The sequence below is a fragment of the Mya arenaria genome, chromosome 16 (assembly GCF_026914265.1).
Source record: "Mya arenaria isolate MELC-2E11 chromosome 16, ASM2691426v1".
In the NCBI taxonomy this organism is placed as follows: Eukaryota; Metazoa; Mollusca; class Bivalvia; order Myida; family Myidae; genus Mya; species Mya arenaria.
Window position 1 is genome coordinate 27,196,483 of NC_069137.1, and position 12,274 is coordinate 27,208,756.

The 12,274-nt window shown below is 33.1% G+C and overlaps 1 protein-coding gene across 8 annotated transcripts in view; it reads right to left on the reverse strand.

Annotated features, from left to right (window-relative positions):
- The window catches only part of LOC128221340 (tight junction protein ZO-1-like), an 82,632-nt gene that overhangs the window by 21,305 nt on the left and 49,053 nt on the right, over positions 1-12,274 (reverse strand). For 6 of the 8 annotated variants that reach the window (XM_052929914.1, XM_052929913.1, XM_052929912.1 and 3 more), the window contains exons 11-22: positions 10,449-10,555; positions 9,321-9,438; positions 8,558-8,699; positions 8,191-8,377; positions 7,551-7,653; positions 6,879-7,004; positions 6,242-6,338; positions 5,403-5,551; positions 4,556-4,567; positions 2,413-2,463; positions 1,541-1,636; positions 1,166-1,248 (exon numbers count right to left, since the gene is read on the reverse strand). In XM_052929914.1, coding sequence (XP_052785874.1) covers positions 1,166-1,248; positions 1,541-1,636; positions 2,413-2,463; positions 4,556-4,567; positions 5,403-5,551; positions 6,242-6,338; positions 6,879-7,004; positions 7,551-7,653; positions 8,191-8,377; positions 8,558-8,699; positions 9,321-9,438; positions 10,449-10,555 — 1,271 coding nt within the window. The remainder of the gene's footprint in view (positions 1-1,165; positions 1,249-1,540; positions 1,637-2,412; positions 2,464-4,555; positions 4,568-5,402; positions 5,552-6,241; positions 6,339-6,878; positions 7,005-7,550; positions 7,654-8,190; positions 8,378-8,557; positions 8,700-9,320; positions 9,439-10,448; positions 10,556-12,274) is intronic. The other 2 variants (XM_052929908.1, XM_052929907.1) reach the window with 1 other exon arrangement.

Sequence of the window (12,274 nt, forward strand, 5' to 3'; positions counted from 1 at the left end):
GTGAAAAATATCATTTTTTTTTTCATTTTTCCTGCATGTGACCATTAAATTTATTTTAATGATTAATCTGTAGTCTAGTCTGAGAGAAACCATGACATTATCTAATACAAAACTGTGACATTTTTTAAAAGAAGATGTAACATTAACAGACAGAAACTGTATCATCAACTGAAGGAAACTGTGACATTTTTAATAGAAACTGTAGCTTTAACAGACAGAAACTGTATCATAGTAAAAAGATCAACTTTAAGAAACTGTGACATTTGTAATAGAAACTGTAACTTCAACAGACAGAAACTGTAGCATAATCTTTTAGAAACTGTGACATTTTTAAATGGAAAGTGTAGCTTTAACAGACAGAAACTATAGCATCATCTTGAAGAAACTGTGACAGTTTTTAATAGAAACTGTAACTTCAACAGACAGAAACTGTAGCATAATCTTTTAAAAACTGTGACATTTTTAAATAGAAACTGTAGCTTAAACAGACAGAAACTATAGCATAATCTTTTTGAAACTGTGACCATTTTAAATAGAAACTGTAGCTTTAACAGACAGAAACTATAGCATCAGCTGTGACATCTTCTAAAAGAAACAGTAACATAAATTCATCGAAACTGTTAAAGGGACTGTACACCAGATTGGCATCAAAAAAAGTTTTTTTCTGTAATGAATATCAGGACAATTATCTAATAGAATGAGTTACGCTTTGATATCATAATTGTAAAAAAAAAAGTATCAAAATGTAAAAGAGAAAATTGTGTCAGAGACCGGGTTCTACCCCATGTCGCCAAAATTGCAGTCCAGCGTCGTATCCACTGAGCTAAGACGGCTTACTCTAATTGGGTGACATAATTAAGCTAAAGACCTACTTCGGTAATATCACGTGATAACACTGACTAGCCTATCATGCATAAGGAATGAATTCTACCTGGTAGACATACCCAGTAATCTTGTTTAATGGAAAAATACAGAATAACTGCTAAACTTGAATAAATTGTAAACTATAGATGTGGTACTTCAGTTAGTAAGTTTCAATGAATTGTACACATCGATGCCAAGTTGATGTCAGTTTTCGATAATTTTCTCTTTTTTTTTGCTATTTTATCATACAGAGTACAGCCCCTTTAACTTAAATCCACAGAAACCAAAACATCCAACTCACCCTATTAATGACATCTCTAATGGATCCAAGCCTAATAATTCCTGACCTGCCTTTTCTCTCATCATCAGCATGGTGTTCGCTCTCTGAAACAATAGTTTTTTTCAGAATTACTTTTTACCCTTTAGATTTCTTAATATAATTTTATGCTAATTACCTTTAAGATTGTTAAGATTGTTACAAATTATTAATTGATATATTGGAAAGGTAATAGATGTTCTGGTTTTAAATCCTTGCTAACGGTTTTAAAAAATAATAAACAAAGGAAATTTTTCTAACAAAAACCTTTCTTTACTAAATTTGTCTGATTTAATCGGCAATCAGCAATGCTTTACATGAACTAAAACAAATATTTAAAATCCAAGGGGAGTAACTCACGTGGAGACTGGAATTTGTCTGGCATGTCTTTCAGGATTCTCTCCCTTGCAACATCTGCTAAAGGTCCAAATATCACAACCGGACGTACAAACCCACCTGGAAACGGAATGATTAATGATATGATCTTCTTTTTTTTTAAATTACATCTTCTGTACTAATAGCTTGAAATATATTATTTTAATGACACTTTATATGTCAAGCGATACTGCAAAAAATGGACCTTATAGTATGAAAATAGAATGAAACATTTATTTTTTTAATATAGGCAATATATCAACATTCAATCCATTAACAAATATGAAAGTTTTCTGATGAATTTGCATCAGCAGAATTATCCAAATATCACAACCAGAAGTTATAACCTCATGTTAAAAGAAATGTGAAAGAAATCATCTCAGCCTCTGCCCTGTTACTAAAATGGCCTTCCATGTAATTGGAACTTTCTATGATGTGAATGATGCTGTGTCTAGCAAAAACTGCATTCAGAGAGGTGAAAGCAAGAAGATTTTAATTGACATCAGATATAGAATCCGATGAAACATAAATATTTAATATATATTAATAACCATACACATTTCCTGACCTTTGTTATGATATTGTATCAGCTTAACACAATTTTTTAGTAAGTTCAATAACAAGTCCAAGCATAACCATTGATTCCAAAATTTTACTTAAATTGTTTGTGACATTGAAATTACGACTGTCTATATGTTTACCATAAACACCATAGTTTTACAGTTTCTGGCTTGTTACATGACAATACAACTGTTTATTGTGATAATAAACCCCTGAGTCCCCTGACACAAGAATTAAGTGACATATTAAATGTTGTGAATGAAAATTTAAATGAAAAAAATAAAACTTCTACTTACAATCTTTAAGAACCACTCTTTCATATGCTGGAAACTTGGTCTGCAAATGGGCTGAAATTAAACAAACTAGCTTGTTTTGATTTAGCTTATGGTATAACTTCTTGTTGCTTGATTGTGACCAAAGCTTTTAGAAATACTCTATAATGTCATTTTCCTGGGTAGAAACCAGTACTGGGGCCTTATTCAATAAGCATCTTAGTAACAATTTTAAACTTAGAGAAAAAATACCTTTTTTTTTAATTTGAATTCTAAGAAAACAATGTTTGTACACCAAAAATATAAAAATTAACATGAAAATGGTCTAAACAATATATGCATAGAACAAATCTGATGAAAATTAGTGGGACTATTTAAATAATTGTTGTCAAAAATTACGAAATTCACACTAAGTTGAAAATTTTCACTTAGATCCGGCCTTGGTGTCTATTTAGAGAGGCCACAACTTTGGGGTGAGAGGCAGACACAGGCTTAGCCCTAGACCTCTCTCACCCTCTTTGCTAAATAAGATATTTTCTTTAAAAAATAATCTAAAAAGAAATCTTAATATATCCATTTGTATGTTATTTTAAAAGGTTAACATAAAATTAACAATAACTCAACAAAAAGTTGGCAAATAATAATGACATTTTTTGTCCATTTTTTATCAAACTTGTTGATAATATTTAAGATTTTTTTTAAAAAGATGGATTAAATAAAAGAAATATATGATAAATGAGTGTGTATAATATACATCTAAAGCTGCAGTGAGGTTCTCCATGCTTTCTGCAACAAGCTACTGCTATACCATACTATTATTTTCATCCCTTAAGTTTTTTGGTAAAACATTAAATAAAAGTAACTATTAGTAAACTATGCCGCAATGCGGCAAAAACCAGGTTTTCAATTAGGGCAGTCAGTCAGCTAATGATGGACATTATCAGATGTGGACAAGGGTTACTCTATATGCTTCCATAATATGCTTCTACATGTTTACTTTGTCGGCAATAGTCAACTATGTCAAGTCTTTTAGAAAAGCATAGAATTGCTTTCAAGTCAAATGTACAACAAATTTGAACCCCACATTACTGACACCTAACTTGCTATCGAACAATTTAGAGAATGGCCCTGAGAATATCGATGTTTGATTAAAAAAATGAGATAATGTTACGAATGCATGTTTTAATAACAAAATTTCTAGTATGGCCAAATTTTTGGATCTACTTATCTGAGGTGGGAGAAATGACTTAACATGTTTAATGAATACAGGCCCTTCAGTATTATTAAATAACGCATGCTACTTAAATTCTTCAATATCAAACAAGAGTGCCACATAATTAACATCATCACTCATCTGAGCTTGCTGTTTTACAGTCAAACAGGAGGCAGTAAACTTTACAACTATTAAAGGGACTAGACACCAGATGGTCCAAATATCAGCAAATACAGTATCACCTCTAAACAAGCCTAGAATTGTCAATGCAAGCTAGCAGGTCAGACAGATGATACATCACTTAACATGATTAAAATAATAAATGTAAGAATAAATACTGACGCTATTTTTAAATTTACTGGGATTTACTTGGTAGACAACCCCAGTATATTTGGAATTAGAAAATTGCGCGAAAACTGCTTAATACATGTGTTGCTGTAAGCAATGTGATACATCAGTAAGTAAGATTCAGTGCATTTACACAATGATGTCAATTTAATGTAAGTTTTTGACAATTTTCTTTTTTTTGTTTGCAACATTGTATCATCTGGTGTCTAGTCCCTTAAAGCCAAATTATGAGCATGCAGTATACATATGGCTTTTGTCTCTTGCAATCTGTCTGTATCAAGTCATTTGAATATATCTTGAATGCTTTTTAGTAAAGGCCAAAGTTAAAGGTTTTGCATGACGACGCCGACACTGACAACAACAACAACAACAACACCAACACCATGGCTATGACAATTGTTCAACTTTTGTTCATTTTAAAAACAGTACCTAAGGTATATACAATAAACTGCATTTCTGTTTCTAAGTTAACTACATGGGTAAAAATGCAAATTTATATAAAGTACAAATGGTGTACATGTATATATATTATTAACTGCATTCCTTTCTCTAGTTTATCTACGGGGGGTAAATATCAAACCTTAAAATCTATGGAAAAAACCTTACCCGTGGGGTCAGCTAGAACAGTTGCACAAAAAAAATAATATAGTTTGCCAAAATAAATATGAACACAAAATATGAAGCAAATTAAGGTTAAGAATGCTTAATACATAGAAGTCTTGGCCTAAAACATAATTTATATATTTGGTTCAGGTTACCCATCCTTACCTACAAAATAGGTGCCAACTCTACCAATTTTATAGTCAGTTGGTTAAAAAAAATATTATGTGTTTTGAAATTTAGTTTAAAACCATTAAAGCTTTATACAAAAGTAAACTTTAACACCATTCTTCAATAATGACAAAAAAACAACAACTACCTACTCTACCCATTTTTAAAAAGGATGTAACCCTAACCAAATCATTATGTTTTTAGGCCAGAGTAAACAACGTCAAAAAGCTCAAGGCAACACTTAAAGCAAGTACACTGAAATAAAAAGAACACTGTTACCAATTTTCTTTGGTTTGATTATTTTCTTTGTTTTAATTATTTTCTTTGGTTTAATTATTTTCTTTGGTTTAATTATGATTTTTTAGTTGAGAAACAAAAGTACAAAATTTTGTTTGGTATAGTCATTGTATGTCTTTGGTTTAATTATGTATACATTATATTTCCAATATCTATTTATAGATTCCTTTACGAAACTAACTTGATGGACAGAGAGTTTTTAAATGTATACTTTAATGATTACTGTGAGGTCAAAAAAATGGCTAATGCAACACAAATAGCAATTTACAATTATTTATTCAATATACAACTTCTATACAATGTAAAGCAACATCTGCAATATAATAATGTTACTAAATATAGATAGGCTACACTATTAATAGAAAATCTAAAAATAGAAACTTACCGAATATAACATCCTCCCAGTGGTCTTTGGACAGCGATTTTGACCTTCTGGCAGCTTTTCGCTTGAACAGAAGGCCTCTGCCTTTGGATGGGGAGTTCTCTTTCTCCTCTTCCGACGTCCCTTGGTTGGATATTGCCAACTGCTCTGCTCTGGTTTCAAATAGTTATATATTTAAATATAATATAGTACATTAATTTATTTTGTAAAATTGATAAAACACTTCCTATTCGAAGCATACAAACATTTATTGGTAATACACCAGCAATTGATTTTCTTTTATTCTTTGTTGTTTTTATATTTTTAAATTGTGTAGAAGGGTTTTCTTTTTTTCCATAAAATAACCATCAGTGTTTCCCACCTGCTTTTGTCCATAGTTAAAAGACCATCGGTGTAGCTCATTTGGTTTTGCTAGGAATAACCCCTTTTTGAATTTCCTGATTATTTTGGATCAATCTAACAGGAGCCCTATTTTCGTCAAGAATCTATTAGCCACTGGTGTAATTGACCTCTTCTTGCAGGGAACGATCCCTTTCTCGGTTTCCCTTATCCCAGTAAAGATGAGTTTAAAATATTTGTCCAAAGTTTAATGACCATTGATGGTCCAAAGTTTAATGACCATTGATGTAACTAATCTTATTTTTCTTAGATATGATCCCTTTCCAGATTTCCCATTTATTTTTCCACTTCCCACAGCCAACCAAGTTCCAATTTTACATATTTGTCGACAGGTAAATTGCCATTTGTGTAACTCTCATATTTTTGTATATAGTCTCAAGGCCTGTAGTGTAACTAACTCGGCTGTTTTTATCTACAGATAAATGACCACTGATGTAACTCACCTGTTTTTGTTTGGAATAATGCCTTTTTGAGTTTCTTGGTTATTTCTACCCATCCTAACAGCCAACCATGAGCCTACCACACCTCGAAACAGTGTGTCTGAAAAAAGGTACAGACAATAAATCATTTATTTCATATCTTATTAGATATTATTTACACACATGAGGCGGTAATCAAAAAAAATTCTTGTCTGAAGTTTTTTCTCCTTATGTTTTTATAGTCAGATTAGAAGAAAAGTGCAAGTTTTTTAACTTAAAAGTACAAAAATTGCATAGACTTAATGAAAATAAAGTATTTTAAACATTATCAACTTAGCAAATGACTTCAGTTAGGAAATGACTTAAAATGTTTTATGATTATCAGCCTTGCATATTAAACTAAAAATGTCAGATAAAAAAAAAAAGTATTGGAAACCAAACTTGAACCAAATCTGTTGTTTTGTTAAATCCATTAAGGGGGATAACTCTACAATCAAAATCCAGTAAGGGGGATCATTCTACAATCATTAAAACCAGAGTTTTCTATAACTGTGCACCAAACTTTTGCCCAACAATGTCAATAACACCAAGGCTATGAAAAGAAACTCAATTTTGTTTTCTTTCATAAACACATAAGCTTAAAATTATTTACTATACATACCTTTAATATGGAAAATATCCCCTTGTACAAAAGACAACTCTCCGGGCTCCAACTGCTCATAGTTAAAGTGGGTTCGGATATAGAAGGAATCCCCTGCTTCGTGGCTTGACATGATCCTGTCAAAGTCTGAAAAGAATATCATTTAAACAATAAAATAACTTCAGTATTTTACTTCCTCTATAGTAACTGTTCATGATTTTTTATCTATCAAAATGTATTTGCAACATCAGAGAACATTAGGAACAAAGTGATTAAATATTGCAGCTTTGTATTTTGAATAGTTATCTTATCATTTCCCAAATTTGTTTCTCAACCTTTGCTCATATGAGTTTAATTACCGAGGCCAAATAAGAAATGGTTTGGTTTAGGGTTAAATCCTTTTCAAAAACAGGTAGGGAGGGTGGGCTTTATTTTAATTTTTTTTAAGGCTTTATATAAGAACGTTATTGTTTTCATTGGAGAATGGTGTTCAAGAAATCTTCTGTATCTTTAAGGCCTGATTGCCAAACTGGAAAAAATGGAATAGTTAACTTCAATTACCCTGGTTCCCCTCATAGCATTAGAACCTACTCTCATAACATTGAGCAAACAGGATTCATTCATACAATATTGTAATAACTTACTTTATTAATCTTATAAAATCAGCTTAAATTCATAACAAATAGTTATTACCTTCTTTCTTGTACTGCACATAGAGCGTCACCATGCCTTCTAGACTGGTAAGGTAGGTAACTGCTTCCTCTCGGGTAAGTCCAACAATGTCTTTGTCATTGGCCTGAAAATAGTTTATCTCTCTTTGAAATATGTTTATTTGTTTTGTTCTGACTTACACAATAACAGATCTGCAAAAATATCTCATTGATATGTATACATGTGAATTCTTTGTTTCATAAATGCACAAATTGTCTCTCTGACAAATAGTAATGGAGTTTACAATTTATAATGCATAATATTATATTCAATGCCCTTTCTTTCAGAACCTATTTTTTCACAACCAATACAATAAATAACCCCATCAAATCTCCCACAATCACACTTATATAAATATTTTTTTAGTTCAGGTAAACCCAAAATGTGATCCCACTCTTTCAGCACCACTTCCTGGCTAATACTATAATTATCTGCGTCGAATTTCCTCTCAAATTTTAGAATCTATATTTCATACAGCAAAGCCCATTTACCTTTCCAGTGGAATTCCCCCTCAATACAAAACCCTTAACCTTCAAATATCCCAGAGGATATCCCTCAGCGAGCCCCAGTCCAATTACTATTTAAAGAAATACATATTTTGAGTTCAGAAAAACCCTTTTACCTTCATAATGTGATCCCCATCAGTGAGGCCCTCTCTTTCAGCACCACTTCCTGGCTGAACCGATGCTACAAATATCCCCGTGGAATTCCCTCCAGCGAGCCTCAACCCTAATCCTACTTCTTTGTCTTTTCTGAATGTGGCTAATCGGGGCTCGGGCCTTATATCTTTTCTCTTTCCAACATATCGCCTGAAACAGAAATATCGCTGTATTATAGTTGTGCTTGGAATGATTTTTTTTTAATTTCTGATGTCAAGGTACTGATGCGAACTGGCCTTGGAATATGAGCTAGCACGCTTCATGGAGTTTGCTCCAATGCCCTACTGTCTTCAAGTAAAAATAAGATCAATTCTTAAACAAAACACTTACTCCTCATGGTGTCTGCGTCCAAGCCCTACATCCACTTCATCGTTAACTGTCGCGTAGTTCCCGTATGACTGTTTCCGACGGAGGTCTTCTCTGTCGCTATAGTAACCATCTTTCATGGGGCTCGGAGATCTAGGTTGCGACTCTGACAAGGATTAAAAAGTGGTAAATAAATTGTCTTAAGGATGGTTACCTTGTGTTGTGTTAAAATTGTGTGAAATATTTTCTTTACATTCTCATTTTATAACTGTTTAGTATAAACTTATTTATTTGACCCTTATTGTGACATTTTAAAGCTGATAGCTAATAGAATCTCTCTGGAGTTTGTTCCTGGGAAGAAACCAGTACTGTGTCCTTTTTGAGAGGGGATGAGAAAGTACCCCTAGCGGGGATCGAACCCACACCCTCTTGGGTAAGAAACAGACACCTTAACCACTCTCACCTCAAGCTGTTTGAACAATAAAATTCTGCGTAAAAGGCAATTAATAAATATTTCTACTTATCTTTCAAACTGATTGCAAACTTTGGTTTCATTACCTTTAAACATAAGATAACCTAGCTTGTGATACATTTCTTTAAAACCAGTTTTCAATTTTATTTTTAAGTCTTATCTTAACATTTTCTAAGCAAGTTAGAAGTGGCGGTATTCAAATGAAATTTGAATGCTTAAAGATCTGTAGACAATTATACAAGGACTGTGTAAAATCTAATATCATACCACAATTCCCAAATTTTATATTTTTAATAATTTTATCTATTCACTTACTATCTTCTAATCCAGTAGGCAATGGTGGTCTTGGTGGTACTGCCTCATGGTCGTAAATATATCGACCATCGTATCGGGAATGTGGACTGTTGGGCGGATATGCACCGGCTGGAATGTCCTGAAATACAAATTACCTCCCTTACATACAATAACCACTTGTAACTTCCCTTTGATAGAAATTTCCCTCTTTTTACTTCCCTTTCATGGAAGTTACCAACTGCTACCTCCCTTTGATACAAGTTTCCATTCTTACCTCCCTTCGATACAAATTCCCACATTTTAAATTCTCTTTAATGCAATTTCCCAACTGTTATCTCCCTTTAATTAAAGTTTCCCCCTGTCACCTCTCTATGATACAAGTTCCCCATTTTAACCTCCCTTTGATACAAGTACTCCATTTGTTACTTTTCATGAGCCATTAAAGAAATCTACAGTTCTTTTTCAAACTTCTAGTTTTAAGCATTCACAAGTATGAAAGACGATTATGACAATGACAACAACAGCAACATCAACAACAACACTTAAAGTGACTGAAGATGTGACTTCTAGTTTTAAACATTCATAAGAATGGAAGACGATGATGACAACAACAACAACAACAACAACAACACTAAAGTGACTTAAGATGTGTCTTTATTTTAATATTTTATCTTTAAAGATCACATCAAGTTACAACAGCGCTGTAAAGCAAGCCCCAATGCCTGTCTGTTCTTTTTTCATCCAAATATGGACATCACTAAACAGTTAATTAACCCAGATGAACATGCATTGCTATACACGTTTGTGTTGACTCTGACACCGGCCATTGAAGTTAGTCTTTAGGATGAACAAGTCCAAATTCATATACTACTGCTTGACATTACAGTTTTGAACAAGCCCTGCTGTATAAAATCCGGAATTGGAGCCAGCCCGGAAAGCATTTAATCTGAGTGCAGGGATTGCGGGCTTGAGCTTATTTCGACCGCTGTGACAGCCTGTGTACCAAGTTTCATTTCAATACCTCAAATGTTTTTTGGCCAAAATTTAAACATTTTGGTTGCAGCTAAAGACAACAATGCCCATGTTTACTCAATTTTGTTTTCTGAAAAAAAATCAGGCAAGCCTAAAATTTCATGAGATCAAATTTACCTGTGGTGAAAACTGTGCCTTGTATGGATCCTGTTCTGGGTTGGAAGGTCTGTACATATTGACATCTCCACTGTGTTTTGGTAAAGTGCTCTGCATTGTTGAATAGCCTGGAACATTGTATTTACAAAGTTGTTATAGATATTCAGTCATTGAAATTAGACTTTTGGATGAACAAGCCTGAACTCTTATACTATTGCTTGGCACCAAATTTGTTAACAAGCCCTGCTACATAAAATTCAGAATTTGAGCAAGCCCGGAAGACATTTTACCAGCGCAGGGCTTGCGGGCTTGTGTTAATTTCGACCACTGGATATTATATATAATATACAGGGCTCATCCTTCCAGGCAAATTAGGCAATTAAGTCGCCCTGCCCGCGGCAACTTCGCTATTTTCTAAGATCAAAGCGAAGTCACCTTCGCAGACTTTTTCAGAGATCAATAAACAATATCGCTCTCAAATACACCCGACATCGTTTAAAACTACCGCTTGTCATAACAGAGCAACTCCGCCTCCCGTCTGTCAGTGCGACTGACAAACAGCCAATCGTGTTAAACCTAGTAAATTTGCTCCATTTACTTCGGCCAATGAGAACGCTTGTTTGAACGCTTGTTTTATTCAATCGAGGCACGTGTTTGCACCATTGAATTTGTGTACATGCACTACTTCATCGATGTAATAAAATTGTAAGGGATTCATATTTACACTGTTTTTAAATGTCAATTAGTGCTAATTAGGATTTATACTTGATGACAATTAATACTAACTAATAACAACCAGAATGACCACTTTAAAACAAGAATAACACCTATTTGAATGCATAGAAAAGTTGTCCAGGACACACCAGAACCCACCATTTGACATTTAAAATCTGAAAATTTTCCGACTTGAAGGAGAGGGCAACCCCCTCCCACATCCTCCCCCGATCTCACTTCACCCTAAAATTTCTGTGTAGGATGAGCCCTGATACACATATGAAATTGTAGTTTCTTAATAGAAAGGGGGAACATATGAGATATTAATAGCAAGAGGAGTGTATCATGATGAGCTTTAGACCTAGAAAAAGAAATTTTATCTTTGAAAGGGGGATTATATGATCTTAGAAAGAGGAATATATGATCTTTGAAAGGGAGATTATATGATCTTTGAAATAGGAATATATGATCTTTGAAAGGGAGATTATATGATCTTTGAAATAGGAATATATGATCATTGAAAGGGAGATTATATGATCTTTGAAACAGGAATATATGATCTTTGAAAGGGGGATTATATGATCTTTGAAATAGGAATATATGATCTTTGACAGTGGAATATATGATCTTTGAAAGGGGGATTATATGATCTTAGAAAAAGGAATATATGATCTTTGAAAGGGAGATTATATGATCTTTGAAACAGGAACATATAATCTTTGAAAGGGGGACGTATGATCTTTGAAAGGAGGATTATATAATGATCTTTGAAAAGAGGATTAAATAATGATCTTTGAAAGGGGGATTATATAATGATCTTTGAAAGAGGGATTATATAATGATCTTTGAAAGGGGGATTATATAATGATCTTTGAAAGGGGGATTGTATGATCTTTGAATAGCAAAGATGATGATTTATAACAAGCTTTTGAAGTAATGCACTGCATACATCAGCAAAACACAAAACAATTATGAAACATTCTGACTGTGTTTACAAGTTTTGTTTTGGTGTTATGACTTTTGGAACTACAGTTTGTGCATGTTATGCAAAGATAAATAATAATATAAACTTTGAAAAATCATAAGACCCCCCCCCCTAAAAATATTATTAAATCCCCTTTCAAATATCATAA